The following is a 17,876-nucleotide window of genomic DNA, read 5'->3' as shown; positions in this document are numbered from 1 at the left end:
AACTTGAGGCTCTAACTTCAGATAAACATCTCCATGTACAAATGATTTTTTTTTTAAAATAGTACTCCAGAACATTTTGTGAATGAAGGAAGAATACTGACTCATACTTGAAGTAGTTTAAAATGGGATTATTGTGATATAGATTTTTTATTTTACTTTTCTGTCAAATCCTATTATCTTTACTTTTGCTATAATGTTGTTAAATATCAACATTATTTTCTTGCATAGTGCCACAGATATTTTACAGGCCATTTAACCTTATTTGGAAATATAACAATTAGTTTTGGATCATTTATATTTTTATTTACTCAGTGAGGAGAAATGTGTAGTATAGATTTCTTGTCTACTATAAGTAGCAGTGATATAAACTGTATTTTCTTTTGTTTACTAAAATGATTACACTCTCCTCATAGGGATAAAAGGTATTCTACTTGCATTTCACCTGCCTTTTTTTTTTTTCTTCATACCTGAAACCAAATTTTAGTAGTTTTTGTAGGGCATATCTTAGAAAAGATAGGAAATCTTTCCCGTAGTAGAACCACCAGAGAACTCTATTGGATTAAATTAGTAGTCTCTTTTATGGATCTTAGTCAAAGTTTTGCTTTTGACTGGCATCTTCTTTGTATTGATTTAAAAGAAAACTTCCATGCCAAGATCTTTCAATGATCAAATTACCATAAATACAAATCTAATCTTTTTTTTTTAATAATTTAAATGTTTTTGTGTATAATTTTTCTGTTTTTTCTAGTTCAGGGGTAGTAAATAATGCTTATGAATGTTTTTGTTTTCTTCATTTTTTTGATGTAGTTTTTGACTTTAAAATTAATTTCTGTGTAAGCTTTAGTTTTTGACTTTTGAACTTCAGGACATTATTTGTACTCTCTAAGGAAATCTTATAAGCAGTCTACCGCATTTTATTGTCTTTTTTTTTTTAATGTCTTGGACAAGAGCTGTGTCATACACATCTTAATACATATTTTTGAAATGTATGAATTAGCCAAGATATTAGTGAATGTATTTGGATACTTTGTACCATGTTCTTCTTTTTCCCTTTTTTTTTTTTGTTTTTTGTTTGGCAGTACTAGGGATTAAAACTAGGGCTTCGTGCCTACCATCCTCGCACTCTACCACTGAGCTACACCCCCGCCCTTTTTATTTTATTTTGAGACAGGGCCTCAATATATTGCTCAGACTGGCTTCTAATTTGCCATCCTTCTGCTTGAGCAGCTGGCTTTACCAGAGTTACATCTTCAGACTCCCCACCAACTTTTTTTTTTTTTTTTTTTTAAAGAAATGATGAAAAATATTCAGTTAATTTTAGGCTCCCATTTATTATGGTTTCATCATGAATTGAGGGTTTTGTTGTTGTTTTTTTTTTTGGAACAAAGATTACACTTAACTACTGAGCCATATACTCACCCACTCCCCCTTTTTAAAAATTTTTCCTTTTATTTTGAGACAGGGTCTCAGTAAGTTGTTTAGGGCCTCAATAAATTGCTGAGGCTGGCTTTGAACTTGAGATCTTCCTGCCTACACTCTCCTGAGTCACTGGGATTACAAGTTTATGCCACTCCACCTGGTGAAATTTTTTAATATTGATGATATCAAAAGATATTTAGCATATTATTTGATCCTGAAATAGTCTCTTATCATTTAAATTTCAAACATTATAGTAAGAAAATATTCACATTATATGCTTTCGGATGAAGCCAAGAAATTAGTTTCTGCTGTTTGATAAAACTAGAATTATTGTCGAGTTTATTGATAGACTTCTCTAAAAAAACAGCACTGAGATCATATTATTGATCTTGTAACTTAGAGGAAAATCTGAATAAACACGAATTGAGGCAGATCTAAGTAGAAAGTATGTAATTGTTCCAATTTATTTAGCTGAGTGTATGGATGCTTTTTTTAGAGAATGATATTTTAGTAGATTTGTTACCACTCTAAATTACTGTATGTGATTATCAGGTTACATGCTTTTAAAGTGAACTGTCAGCAGATTTTTCTGCTATTCAACATTTTTGAAAAGGTTAAAATGCATAGGTCATTATTATTGCATTTATTGTTATAATACAATATAAAAAGAATAATTAGAACAAGGAGAATAGATGAAGTTTGTCAAACAGTTCTGGATTTTGTGTATAAGGATTTGTTTGGACAAATTTGTATGTGTAATCAGATGCCTATGATGTTATAACATTGGATGTTAATATTGAGGCTTGTATCTATTCTTGGTTGTTAATCAAAATTTAAAAATTCATAAAAATGAAACTACTGAAGTTATTTAAGACAATATCTGAGGTCAACTATAACCTTACATTTAAGATGCTATGCTGAATTGACAGAGAATTTCATTATTTTGATGATTAAATGTCAGTAGCTGTAATGATATGGACTTCTCACCATAATCCTTTCAGGCAGTTTGTTGAAGGCATACCCAGAGATGATACCTGAGAGTTGACTTCCAAGCTATGGTAAAAGAGAATCTATGATTTCCTTAAAAACAACTTGAAGAGCAAACCATGTTGAAGTTTTATGTAAATTTATATCCTATCTCATTGCTGTTCTTTGTGTGTGTATATAATGTATGTATATGTACAGATAATAAATGTCTATACACATAATATATGTACACATGTGTATACACATATATATCTATATATACATACATTATACACACACACACACACACACACAAACATATATGTTTAAATTTGTGATCCTCCTGCCTCAGTCTCCTGAGGTATCCACCACTGTGCCTGGCTTCAGTATATATTTTTGAAAAAACGAGTTTTAAGAAACTAAAATCATTTACATTTTCAGATAGCTGGTTAATGTTCAAATTTCCCTGTTTGTCTCAAAATTCTTGTTAACAGTTTGTTGGAATCAAGGATCCAAATAATATCTATATAGCGTGATTGAGATGTCTCAAGTGTTTTTTGATGTATAGTTCTCCATTCTTATTTTCTCCCCTTAAAAATATTGAAGAAATTGAGTTATTTGTCTTACAGTCTGGATTTTGCCAACTATGTCCCTATATTGCATGTGTTCTTCCACTTGTTTTCTATATTCAGAAGTTATATTTAAGGGCTTGATTAGATTTCAGTTTTATTTTCTGGCAGGAGTACCTAATATGGAGTGGTAGGTATTAAAATCAAAAAGCATATATCTGGTTTTATTTCATTTTATAATTACAAGCCATGTGATGAATATTGCCTAGATTTATCATTCATTGTGTTACTCTAAATTCTGTACTATGTTCTTCATTATTAACTGAAATATTCCTTGAAAGTGATTTTCCCCCACAACAATTACAGTTGACCCTTGAATAATATGTATTTATAAATTCTATGGGGCTACTGTCATGTAGGTTTTTTTTTTTTCTTTTTAGATTTATGACAATTAGGAGAAAACTTAATGGACTGTGTTAGCCTAGAAGTACCAAAAAAAAAAAGAAAGAAAGAAAAGAAACTTAAGAAATGCTAAGTGTGTGGTGAATGTGTTAAATATACGAGAAAATAGTCTTTTATCATTTACTACCATAAGTATATACAATTCTATCATAAGAACTTAAAATATCAAAATTTATGGACATGAACATACTACATGGCATTATGAACAGTTGAGAGAAATATAAACAAATGTAAAGATGCAGAATTTAATTCTAAGTGTATAAAATTAATTGTAGTGATTCTCTACTGTAATAACTTTGTAGCCAACTCCTATTGCTATTGTGGTGAGCTCAAGTATTGCCATTATCCTTTTAAAACACTGTGTAACTATAATCATTGTCATGTCTCCAGTCTTGTCTCTCTAGTAAATTGCTTATCAAGTAATCTCTCAGTGTGGTTCTTATGTATTTTTCACTATATGTAATATATTACAACGTAGAAAATACATGTTAATAGGCAGTTTATGTTATTGGTAAGACTTCTGGCTATCAGTAGTTAATTTTTAGGAAGTCAGAAGTTACAGATTTTTGGCCAGATGTCGTGGGTGGTACATGCCATAATCTAAGTAACTCACAAGGTTGAAGCAGGAGGATCATAAGTTTTGAGGCCAGCCTCAGCAACTTTGCAGGATCCTAAGCAACTTAGTGAGATCCTTTCTTAAAATGGAAAATAAAAAGGGCTGAGAATGTGGTACAGTGGTAGAAAGCCCCCGAATATCATCCCCAGTGTACTCCCCACTGCCCCCCAAAAAGTTAGCGGTTTTTAAATTTTTTTTTGTGTGTGTGTGTGGATGTGTTTTAAGCAAGCCACCCCCTTTCCCCCTGTATTTGTTGCATTGGGAGGAGCTGGCCATCTGCTCAGGAAGATTGGTCCCTCAGCTTTTAATTTTATTTATTTATTTATTTTTGTGTGGTGCTGAGAATCAAACCCAGTGCCTCACACATTCTAGATCAGCGCTGTAGCACTGAGCTGCAACCCCAGACCGAGGTTTTTGAATTTTTTTGCCTGTGATTGGGGATGACCTCCAAACCCCTAAGTTGTTCAACCGTTCGCTATATTTGGTTATCCTGATTTATCTATTTGCAGTTGGTGAAATAATGAATTGGAAATCTAGCATTATCCAAAGGTGACTGACGAATCTTTAAAAATTATGATAAATATATGGATTTATATGCATTGAAGCATTTAAATTTTCTGTTGTTTTTATTTTTGTGGAGTCCATCTTACATTGTCCTAAATTCTACACATTGTTCTTGAGTCCTTTTGACATGATTCTGTGAGAAGCCTTTTGGTAGTATTTTTACTTTGTGCTGTGACAGCATATTCATTTTACACATTTTCTGTCACAAACTTTCTCTAGCTTCTCTTAAGAATCTTTAGTTTCTTTTAGAGGGAAGTAGTATTTAGAAATCCATCTGAGTACTAGAAATGAATGTTCTTGCTACTGAATTTGTCCTCATTTTAAACCTTGGTGATGGACAGACCTAGAAAATAATTTTCCATTCTTATTTTTTTGAGTTATTTTATATTAACTTAATATTTTGGTGCAGGGATTAAAACCAGGGCCTAATGCTAAATACGCTATGACGACTGAGCCACACCTTCCCAACCCTTAATATCTTTTTTAAAGGGGAAAAAAAAGAGTCCAGATACTTCCAGTTTACATTGAGGTCTGTAGGGTTTTACTTTTTCCATCTTACATAGATATCTCCTTTTGACAAGTCTGAAAATTGTAGCGCCAAATGATGCCAACATAATTCCTCATTTGTTTTATCACCTAGCATACATAGAATAATCTCAGAACTAACAATTATTATAGTAGTCCCTTCTCCCCTGCTTATCTGTGGGGGATATGTTCCAATACCCTCAGTGGATGCCTGAAACTACAGATAATACTGAACCCAATATATACTGTTTTTTCCATGTGTGAGTGTATGTATGAGAACTTTATCGTATATATGTATATACGATAATTTATAAATTAGGCATAGTAACCAACGATAATTCGTAATAAAATAGGACAATTACCAATATACTGTAACAAAAGCTATGTGAATGTAGGTTTCTTTGTCTCAGAATATCTTAATGTTGTATTCACCCTTCTTGTGATGATATGAGATGATATAATGTTATGTGATGGCATGAAATAAGGTGAATGATGTAGTCTTTGGGATAGACCATATAAGAGTTAACTTGAACACAGTGCTGTGAAACTACAGTCAGTTGATAACTGGACCAGCATCTAAGGGACTAATGAGTGCTTAGCATGGATAGGCTAGACAAAGGGATGATTCATGTTCCAAAGCAGGATGGAGTAGGACAATGTGCGGTTTCATCATGCTACTCAGAATGGTGCACAGTTTAAAAGGTATTTTAAATATCTTTAAATACCTGGAATTTTCCACTTAATATTTTTGGATCACAACTAATTTAAACTATGGAAAGCAAACCTGAGGATAAGGAGACTACTATTCTGCTATATAGGATTTTTCCTCCTTTTCCTTAAGATAATTTCCCATGTGGGATGAATAGTTAAATTCCTGTTTTTAATTCACTTGAAATAATTCTACTTCATTTGAATGGATTTGCAGCCTGATACACAGTTCATGTGTTTCATTGCCTTTGATTTTTAAAGATTTTTATAAATGTGATATTTTATAACTGTGATGGTTACATGTTCAAAGGTAAAATCTGTAAAACAAAGAATATTGAGAGAAATTTAGCTTTTATCAGGGTCCCTTGTCTCCTCCTTCCCATCCTCTTCCAAAAGTTTCTGTCTGTCTATCTATCTATTTATTTGTTTACTCCCTAATACCAGGGAGTGAACCCAGGGGTGCTTAACATTGTAGTGCCAAATGATACCAACATAATTCCTCATTTGTTTTATCACCTAGCATACATAGAATGATCTCAGATCTAACAATTCTGACCCACAACTGTCCTAACAACTGACCTGCATCTGAGCCTTTTTTTTTTCCCCCCATTTTGAGACAGGGTCTTACTAAGTTGCTTAGGGTCTCACTAAGTTGCTGAGGGTGGCTTTGAACTTGCAGTCCTCCTGCCTCAGCCTCCCATGCCACTGGGATTACAGGCTTGTGCCATTGTACTTGGCTCATAAGTCTCTATTTAAAAATGTTTTAGTTCATATTTATCCATCCATTCATCAGTCTCTCCTCCCATCTTAGATAAACATTAGCATGTTGTATATACTTCACCTTGTTATTTTTGCCTTACAATACCCCCTGAATATTATACCATTCTTTATTGCATGTGTTCTGAATGGGAGATAACACGCCATGAGGATAAAACTTGAGTGGGAAAAAATCTTGGATATGACAACTGTTTGTGCTCCTCTGAAGAGCCACAGTACACAAACAGAAACACAATATGTGTGGATATTAAAATTGCATAAGGGTGTATAATGAAAATTAGGAAACTGCTCTGTAGAGAATATAGCATTTCTCAGTTCTTTCAAAAGTGTGTACTTTTTATTTAAGAATATATAACTAGTTCCCTATTTGTCAACAATTGGGTTGTTTCCATTTCTTTACAATTACCAATGGTACTAAATTGTTTTTTTTTTTTTCTGTTTTTGCTGGTGCATCTTAGAGATAAGATTCCAAAAAGTTCAATTCCTAGGTCAAGTGGTAATTGCCTTTTTAATTTTGGTAGATATTGCCAAATTCTTCTTAAGATAATGTTTTAATTTATACTAGAGCATGCGTTCTAAATTGATTTATTGTGAGATATTGGTGCCATTTATAAGAAGCTTATCAATTTTCTAAATAGCTATAAGAAATATAATTTTCTATTTCACATGAAAACTTACCCATTATTTCACTTATATTGTTTCAAAATTATCACTCACCCTACTTACCAGAAGTTGTTTATAAAAGAATAATATCTCTGCCCCGAAAATCAAATGGCTGTAACTAATTTTTTAAAAAATTGTACTGCATCCTGTCTTTTTCAGTAAAGATCATTGCTAACATAAAGAACTTCTTTTTCAAGTAAATGTTGCACATATATTTTTAAACAATTTTAAAAATTTATAAAGTATTAAGTAACTTTAGTATATAAATGAAATATTTAAATGTTTTCACATTACCTCAAAAGAGCATTTCATTATTTATTTATTATGGTAAAGATTGAACCAGGACCCTTGTACATGCTAGGCAGGTACTCTATCACTATATTTATATCCCCCGCCCACGATAGAGCTTTAAAAATAATTACAAAATATTTTTAACTGATAAATTAAAACAAAGAATTATACTAAAAGAAAATTTTTTCCCCTAGAGGGATAAATAGATTTTCCACTGGCTTATTTCACTTAAGTTTTTCAATACTTTAAGTCAAATAAGTTGTCTAGGTTTTTTTCAGCTCATTGTTTTTATGAAGCTATTAGATTGTGTGGCAAAAATCCTGTGGTATGTGAAAGTACTTCTTACATTTTCAGTCATTTAATTTAATGACTTTCAGTTTAATGATCTTAGGGCTGGTGTGTAATAACTCAAACTGATCATGACAGATTGAAACAGTCTACCTATTTGCTTCAGATAATTTTTATCCACCTAAAACAGGGTCTGGCACATGGTAGGCACTCAAATTTGTTGAATAAATAAATGACTATGGCACTACCACCACTGATGTTTAGCAAATGGTTAGTGAAGAAAGGAGTTAGAATATCTGAATATTTTATCTGTGAAAAGCAGTCATAAGATTTACCAAGTAACCAAGTTTTCTAGAACACATTAAACTGTTCAGAGGTTAAAGATAAAAAAATTCTAAGAATTAGTGAAATTATTGTAGTTATTTTGGCTTATTAAAGGTCTCCATTTTATTAAAGCATTGTATTATTGCAAGGTACTATCAGTTAAAATAGTTTTGCAAACTAGTTCTCTTGAAATTAGAGTGAACTTACGATTTTTAAAATATATTTTTTATATATTGCATTTTTCTCTTCCCTTTGTAGGCATTTGGGATCACAGCTTTGTGAATTAGAAAAACTGATAGATAAAATGATGATTGCAGAATTTTCTACTTACTCTCATAGTGATTTAAATAGACCACTAGAAGATGACTGTCAAGTTTTAGAAGAGGTATGTGTTTTGAACTATAGAATGAAATCACTGTCATTGCTAAGTGTTAATTACTAACAGCCTTAGATTAGAATACTTTCTTACTTCAGATTTTAATGAACAAAATTAACTTGAATATTAGGGACTATCAGACCTATGAAGTCCATTATTAGTACCGTTAAGTGTTCAGTATCTTGTGATATTAGAGAATGAAATTATTTTATAGCTTATACAGAAATAAGAGTTAACATGAAGTCTTTGTAGCTTATAAATCAAGTTTAAAATATAGGTATAAGATGAATGAATAAATTTATAGTCTATGTGTGCATTCATTTGCTGACATTCATCTTTTGTAAAAAGTAACCATTGTATATGGTAATTTTATTGGTCACTCAAGTTCATTGAATGCCTATTGTGAACATGTTTCTTGTATATTCATATATAAATGTATCATATCCTGGCTTCACTTATCTGATACCTTCTCAATGCTAATCATTGCCAGTAACTGGTTGAAAACTATATCCAAAAGGTCTTAACTAATAACAGCCCAAGTAATTAAAGACATGTATGTGTTAGAGGTTGACTTAGTCCACCTCTTCACTCTACTGTTCTAGAACATGAATTTTAAAACACAGGGCTTAGGCTGGGTGGGGTTGTAGCTCAGTGGTGGAGTGCTTCCCTTGCATGTGTGAGGCACTGGGTTCAATTCTCAGCACCACATATAAATAAATAAAATAAAAGTTCATTGACAACTAAGAAAATATTTTAAAACAACAACAACACAGGCCTCAGGAAGTACTATTGGTTATCCAGGTTTAAGAAGAATATTTCTCTTTATGGAAAGTGGGTCAAAAATACCCTTGTATTGTTTTGCTCCAAAACAGCTTCATTTGATCCCATGTGGTGGAGTAGGGTTTGTCTGTTTTATAACATTGGCTACAAAAATCTGATTATAAGATTGCTGTAGGAGGGATTTTTCAGTCTTCAAGAAGTACTACATTTCAGGATAGAGATCTGAGAATAAACAAAATTCTTGATGCTGAATATTTCTATGTCTAAATATTTCAAATTTAAAATGTGAAATTACATATTTTTCTTTTATTTTAATAGGAAAGACTAGTATCTCTTGTATTTGGACTTTTAAAACAAAGAAAACTTAATTTTATAGAAATCTATGGTGAAGAAATGATTATTACAGCAAAGAATATCATTAAACAGGTAATTGTACATATTTCTTTGATATGTGGTCTGGAATTTTTGTGAAGTTTATGTTATCTAGTAATATGCGGTATGCATTATAATGGTGATACTTGCTCTTTTATTTAAAAATTGAAAATATGGAAAAATATAAGAAAAAAATGGGCTTAGCAGCCAAGATTATCATTTTAAGAATGAATCTATGTGTAGATTGTTAACTGATTTTCTAAAATTGTTTGTCATAATGTGCACATGATTTTGGATATATATATCAGTTAGAATCAACTTATAAGTATTTTCTTGTACTATTATGTAAGCATTAGTTTTAATAATTACATAAAATTTCTTTACATTTATATTGAATAAGCCTTTTTAGCCTATCTTACATGTGGGATATTTAAGTTACTTTCAGTTTGGTATTGTAAATGGCACTGAAAACATCTTTGGTATAAAGTTAATTTAGTTTTCATATTTAAGACTATTTACTTGGACCGATTCTCAAAAGTAGAGTTAATGGTCACAGTGAAAAGTATATTTAAGTAGTTTGATACATAGAACTGAATTGCTAAGTAAGAAAGATTTTACAAATTCATATTCACACCGTCAGCAGACAAATATTTGTTTTCTTTTTACTCTGATCTCTAAGAAATTATAAACTAAAATACATATTTTTTAGTTTTCCTGATCTTTATTTATTTTTTGTTTTACTCAGATAAAGGATGATATAATTTAAATTGTGTTTATTGGGTTTAATCAATCATTGTCATTTATTAGATTGAATGCATTTATATGAATATGAGGGTTTTTTGGTTTGGGGTTTTTTTTGTCTTTGCTTTTTTTTTTTTTTTCCCCTTCAGTGTGGTACTGGGGATTAAACCCAAGGGTGCTCTACCACTGAGCTAAATCCCCAACCCTTTTTAATTTTTGAGACAGGGTTCTGCTAAATTGCCCAGGCTAGTCTTGATCTTGGATCTGGAATTACAGGCATGTACCACCATGCCCAGCCATATGAGAGTTTTTAATGTGTATATAAAATAAACAAACAAACAGAATGTAGTGACTCTCTCTTTTCACTCAAACGCTGAATTTTTAAATTGGTTTAAGCACTTTGGAAAATTGTTCAGTAGCTACTTAAGTATACATATATTACAACCTATATTTCTATTTCTAGGTTTTCACCCAAAAGAAATACTTAAATAAGTTCACCAAAACACAGTGGAGAATATTCATGGCAATGCTATTTGTAATAAAAACTGTAAACATCCCAAATTCCATCATCAGAAAAAAGGGATAAATAGAATTATGGTATATTTATACAGTGGAATACTATGCAGCAATGACAATAAATAACTCAGAATTATGTAAATAAATATTACGTAATGTGAAGCCAAAAACCAATAGTTACTAGGCAGAGAGCAGAAACAGGGCAGCTGTGGGTACTGGCAGTTGAACAAATGTACTCCATAACTGCACTGAAAGCATAATTTGTATGATTTTTCATATACTTACAAAAAATTAACTGCTATTTTAATTCCATATATTTCTCCTGAGGCTTAAGCATTTATTTTTATTTATTTATTTATTTATTTATTTGAGAGAGAGAGAGAGGGAATTTTTTAATATTTATTTTTCAGTTTTCGGTGGACGCAACATCTTTTTATTTTATTTGTATGTGGTGCTGAGGATCGAACCCAGTGCCCCGCGCATGCCAGGAGAGCGCGTTACCGCTTGAGCCACATCCCCAGCCCGGCTTAAGCATTTATTATTACCCTTTTTAAACTTTTTGTTATTGTTGTTGCATGTATTGCAAGAAAATGCAAACTTCCAGTATGCATTTTTTTGGTGATTTTATTTTTAAATATTTATTTTTTGGTTATAGGTGGACACAATATCTCTATTTTATTTTTATGTGGTGCTGAGGATTGAACCCAGTGCCTCACGCATGCTAGGCAAACGCTCAACCTCTGAGCCACAACCCCAGCACCTCTTTGGTGATTTTAATATTAAACGTATACATTGTTTATAAGCTTTACAGTTCTGTTTTGCTGGTGTATGATTTGGAACAGTTTTAAATAGTAGGGCATTTTAATTGTTACAGTTCAAGCATACTCTGAAATAATTATTTAATGGGCTAAGGGTCATGGCTGCAGTTTTTCTAATACCTTGAGTTGTGTATAAGAGGTACAAGAAATGTCTATTGAAATGATTATTGTAGTCAGCGAGTCATTTTTGATGTACAGATGGAACGTGGAGTACTTGGGATTCTAAAGACAATTAATTAAATTGTGTTTGTTTTTTCTTAAATCTTGCAGTGTGTGATTAATAAGGTTTCACAAATAGAAGAAATAGACACAGATGTTGTTATGAAGTAAGTATTATATATAGGTTGATGGTTATCAGTCAGGGAAAAGGTGACACATACTAATTAGAGTAATTTAAAGAGAATTTAGTGAAGGAATTATTAACCAAGGTATGGGGCAGGATATAAGAAAATCACAAGTTGACAGTGTAGTACCTTTAAAAGACAAAGAAAGAGCACTTACCAGAATTCAGGAGAAAGTAAGAGTTGAGGAAAAGAATTGAGAAAAAGCTCTGTTGTGAATAAAGGAAACAGTCATTCTGAGGTCATGCTTCAGGGAGGAAACTGGAAGAGACTAAGTACAGTATAGTCTTCCCTTATCTGCAGGCAGATGCATTCCAAGATCCCTAGTGGATGCCTGAAACTACAGATAGTACTGAAGCCTCTGTATATCTTGTTTTTTCCCATGTGCCCCATTTAATCTGTCCTTCCGTGTTTATACCCTGCTGCCTCCTTTGTGTGATTACTGTGGTGCTTTGGAGCCCTTACTAAGTGAAATAAAGGTTACTTACTTAAACATAAACCCTGTGAACCAACATAGTCGATCTGATAAACGGGAGGCTACTAAGTGACTAATGGGAAGGTATCATACATAGGATGGATAGACTGGACAAAGAGATGATTCATGTCCTGGGTGGGAAGGATTGGTTTTGTGCAAGGTATTATATTACTTGGGATGGCACACAGTTTAAAACTTATGATTTGTTTACTTCTGAAAATTTCCATTTACTATTTTTAGACTTCAGGTAACCAAAACTGTAGAAAATATAACTGCAAATAAGGAGTGACGACTGTGTCTTTCTTCTTCTAGCCTTTCTAAGGGCTCCTCATTGGCCAAGCCCAACAGGTTGGCCTCATGGGGCAGAGAGGAGAGTGGGAGATGGATAGAAGGTAGATACAAAGTTGGGAAATTGAAGATAATCATTTCAGCTGGATAGCAAGTATTAAGTTTAAGTTATTCAGCTATGTAATTGAAACCAAACTAATCATTGGCTTGGAAGAGTTTGAGAATTTGATTTTGAATTGCCTGTCTGTAATTTTTGGGTTTTACCCTTGGAAGTTCCTGTTCTTTTATTTTGAGACTAGTGATAAGTGTTTTATGACTGAACTGCTCATACATCTGCGTATCTAAACTTTATTCATACTGGCCTAAAACATGAATGATAATGTAAAGACAGCTGTGAAGTTTTTCTGGCCCAAACCCACAGAATGAAGATTGTGAAATCAATTTCAGAATTAGCTGAAGCAAATATAATAAAGGAATAATAGCTAGAAAATGTAAGTCATTGACACTTGAGAGTTGGTGACTTCATTTTCTTCTCCTGTAGGGAACTTTAGTATATCTAGTATAGGCATATTTTTTGAGAATAAACTTTTGGCTTCAGCAGTATTTATTAAAAATTTAGAGTAATAAATCATTTTAGTACTATGAAAATATCTTTGTGGAATTCTGTTTTGCACTAATCTATTTCATTTTTGAAATTATTGATTGCTGTCATCTATCAAATAATAAATATAGGCTCCTACTTACATAGCATATTTTAAAAGTACCATGCATTGCTTTAACTTATTTATAAAACTATATAAGGGAGATTTTATTACTTTTCCCATGTTAAGATGAAAAAATGGGAGTATGAGGACTGATCACTTGATAGGCTCACATAGCTAATAATTAATTTCATTAAGCTGCTGAAAGTTTGAATCAAGGAATCATGGCTCCAGAGCCCATGTTCTTAACCATCATGTTATATTACTTCTCAGATGTAGAAAAGTACTTTGTAGTTAGAAAAACAGGTCATTAAATTTGTTGAGGGAGATATTACATTTCTATTTTTATTCCAGAAGATACCCTTACTTTTTGCCAAAATTGCTTTATTTCTGTATGGTTTATTCCTTCAATGGTCACAAAACATGTTCACATGAATTGATATATGATAAAGTTTATATATTAGCATACTTACATTAATTTTAAAGATTTTTAAACAAGTAGAAATTGTTCTGGTAATTGATGCCTTCAACTCAAAATTCTACAGTAGAGATCTAGATAAAATTGCATTTTGTTCTTGTTACTAGATAGTATTTAGATAGATTCTTTCCATTTGTAGATGTTATCCTATTAGTCCAGAGACCATCATTATTTTTCTTATTTTATTGTAGGCTTGCAGATCAGATGAGAATGTTGAATTTTCCCCAGTGGTTTGACCTGTTAAAGGATATTTTTTCTAAGTTTAAAATTTTCCTACAGAGAGTTAAGGTAAGCTTACATATTAGTTTGTCCAGAATATCCCTACAATTTTTATCGTTCTTTGTGTATGTATGTATGTATGTATGTAATTGAGCTAGAATAAAATATAATTAGTTTGTTTTTGTAATTTTTCTAAAGAGGCTTGGTTTTAAATAAGAATTGAAGTGCCTCAGTATTTTGGTAATTCTTATACTTTTGAATGGTTCTACGTTAAAAAGAAATATTATAGTGCTTACTTTATTAAATATTAAATAATAATTTTTCCTCCTGTGATTTTTTTTTTTTTTTTTTTTTTTTAATTTTTGGTACTGGGAATCAAACCCAAGGTTTCTTTCCCACTGAGCTGCATTCCCAGCTCCTTTTATTTTTTATGTTGAGACAGAGTCTCACAAAATTTGTCCAGGCTGGCCTGGAATTTGTAGTTTTCCTCCCTCAGCCTCCCAAGTAGCTGGGATTACAGACCTTCCACACCCGTCTCCTCTTGTACTCTTATGATGCTCAAATCTTTCTAGATTATATAGAGGTTCAATATTGTGAAACACTAAAAACTCATCCCAAACCACTAATGTTCCTAGAAGTTTGATGGTGATATAATATTATTTTTTAACATTGTTCATATTCAGATTATTTCACTAATGTCCATTATTATAGGTTTTTGTTTCATTTTTCTGTTCTAAGTTTCAATCAAACATCATATATTACATTTGTCTCTTTAGCTAAACCATTTAATTTTAAGCCATTTAATATAAGAACAAGAACACATGCCATAAAACTTTTTTTTTTTTTTTTAAGAAAAAAATGCCACAAACTATAATACATATTGGTTAGAATCACTGTGCTAGTCAGCATTCTGGCACTGTGACAAAATACCTGAGAAAAAACAAAGGAGTAAAGATATATTTTGGCTCATGGTTTCAGTCCTTAGTTGCTTGGCCCCATTGCTGTAGGTTGATGATGAGGTACAACATTGTGGCAGGGAGGATAAGATGGAGTATAGCTGTTCACTATTAACTCATGACTACCAAAAGCAGAAAGTGTTGGGTGGAGAAAGAGGGTAAGGACAAGATATAGTCTCTAAGGGAATGCCCCCAAGAACTTACTCTCTTCCACCATATAGTTTCCACCACCTTCCAATAGTTCTTTGAGTCATGAATTCATCGGTGGATTAATCCATTGATAAAATTAGAGCCCTCATGATCACTTCCCAAAACCCCACCTCTGAAAATTGCTACAATAGGGACTGCATTAGTTAGCTTTTCTGTCATTGTGACCAAAATACCTGACAAGAAAAACTTAAAAGAGAAGTAAAAGTTTATTTTGGTTCACAGTTTCAGAGGTAAAGACTATATTGCCTTGAGCCCAAGGTGAGGCAGCACATCCTAAGAGGGGACATTGGCAAAGGGAAGCTACTTCCATCATGGCAGCAGGAAAGCAGAAAGGGAGGTAGGGGGAAGGGGCCACAGGAAAGATGCACTCTTCCAGGGCACACCCCCAAGTGACCCACCTCCTCCAACTATGCCCCACCCTACTACAGTCACCTCCTAATCAGTCCATTCAAATTAGGATTGAGTGATCACGTTACCCTTCTCATAATCTAATCATTTTATCTCTGAATGTTCTGGCATTAACAGGAGCTTTTGGGGAACACCTTATATGCAGTTGTAACAAGGACCAAGCCTTGAACACATGGGCCTTTTTGGGATATTCTATATCCAGACTTTAGTAATCACTAACATATGATAGCTGTGTTTTAAATAAGAATATAGTCATTAAAAATTATTGAATGCAGTTTTAAAGGGGCCATTTGTTAAATTTGATATTGAGTTATTAAGTGTCAGTATTGTGTTGTATTGCTAGTTAACACCCCTAGCTTCTCATGAGTACCATATGAAATCATCTTGGGGACTTTGGTACTTCTCTACCACATGGATTTTCTTTACTGACATTGGAGCAATGCTGAGTTACATGTAGAAGTTTTTCAATCAGGGTCAGTCAAGTTTTATAGAATGTGCTTAATTTAAATGCTTGAGAATGGTGGGATCAAATTGTAGATCTCACCACCCATTGATGATGAAAGACAGCAAGTCTGGCTCTATTAATTGTTTAAGAACTAGACCATGTTTCTACTTTTTCTTAGGTTCTGTGACCTTGTTACACACATCTGTATTACAGATTTAGAGAACTCCTAAATTACGTAGTGTAGAATTGGCAAACTTTTTTTTCCTGTAATTTTTAAAGTAATGATTCCACTTTTAGACTCTGTGCTAAAACTAAGTAGAATTATTATTTGATGTCTATACAGCATAGGAACTGTGGTTTATCATAGTTATATGATTTCTTGTTTTCACATTTGAGCCACTTAAATTTGTAATTATGTAGAACATCTTTGAATATGACATGTAACCTTCAAATATGGTACTTTTTGCCTTGAAAAAAGTTTGTGATTCTATAAGGAATTATTCACAAAAAAATAATGTTAATTACATAATTACAAGCTGTTTTTCTTTTCCTTTGTGGCACTGGGAATTGAACCCAGGGGCAACTCTACCACTGTCTCCATCCCTTTTTAAATTTTATTTTGAGACAGGGTCTCACTAAGTTACCCAGTCTGGCCTAAAATGGGTACATTATAATATTAAATGAAAAGGCAAGATATGAGACCTACTTATATAGTGTGATTTCAGCTATGTCAAAAAAATATTTTTTATCTGTTCATAAAACAGAGCTTATATTTTTGGTGGTTATATTAGGTGGTTGGATCACATATCATTTAAAACTTTTATTCTTCTGTTTTCCATAAACTTTCTTTTAAGAAAAGCATTATTTACAATCATAAAAAGTTGTTTTGCTTTTTAATAGTGTTTATTATGTTAACAGGAATAACATAGTATTTAATTTTCTTGTTTAATTTATCAGGGTAAATAATTGCAAGCTGGGGCTCAGTGGTAGAACACCTGCCTCGCATGTGTGAGGCACTGGGGGTCCCATCCTTAGCACCACATCAAAAATAAATAAAGATTTGGTGTTCATCTACAACTAAAAAATACATATATAAAAGAAATTTGCTATCCTATGTTCTTGTGTTTATTTCTCAAAAACAAAATACATTTTTATGTCACTTTAATATTAAAGAAATGATATTTTTTAAAAGATGTTAAAGCAACAGAATATTTTAGTAATATTTTTGAATGGATAAACAATGAAAAGATTGGGGTTTGAAAATTTTCCTTTGAGCAATTATTAATGGCTCAAGGATCTATATTGCTGTTAATTGTTTTAGTATATATTTTTAATTTTTTATTGTAAGATGAACATAACATGAAATTTATTGTTAAGTGTACAATTCTGAGGCATTGTGCTTATTCACCTTATGCAGCCCTAACTACCATCCAGTCTCAGAACTTTTTTTTTTTAATCATGCTTCACTTTTTTTTTTTAATATACATGCACACAACTTCTTTATTTTGTTTATTTTATGTGGTGCTGAGGATTGAAACCAGTGCCCCACATATGCCAGGCAAGTGCTCTGCCTCTGAACC

General features: G+C 32.3%; 1 protein-coding gene across 6 annotated transcripts in view; it reads left to right on the top strand.

The window, feature by feature from the left end:
• The window catches only part of Vps54 (VPS54 subunit of GARP complex), an 89,601-nt gene that overhangs the window by 38,117 nt on the left and 33,608 nt on the right, over window positions 1–17,876 (top strand). For all 6 annotated transcript variants that reach the window (XR_011704349.1, XM_071601641.1, XM_071601639.1 and 3 more), the window contains exons 8-11: window positions 8,431–8,557; window positions 9,647–9,754; window positions 12,046–12,101; window positions 14,250–14,346. Coding sequence is in view for 5 of the 6 variants with exons in the window: in XM_071601641.1 (XP_071457742.1) it covers window positions 8,431–8,557; window positions 9,647–9,754; window positions 12,046–12,101; window positions 14,250–14,346 (388 nt within the window). In the remaining variant the exon portion in view is untranslated. The remainder of the gene's footprint in view (window positions 1–8,430; window positions 8,558–9,646; window positions 9,755–12,045; window positions 12,102–14,249; window positions 14,347–17,876) is intronic.

This window comes from Marmota flaviventris, chromosome 14, assembly GCF_047511675.1.
Source record: "Marmota flaviventris isolate mMarFla1 chromosome 14, mMarFla1.hap1, whole genome shotgun sequence".
Lineage (NCBI taxonomy): Eukaryota > Metazoa > Chordata > Mammalia > Rodentia > Sciuridae > Marmota > Marmota flaviventris.
This window is presented reverse-complemented; position numbering and strand designations above follow the sequence as displayed.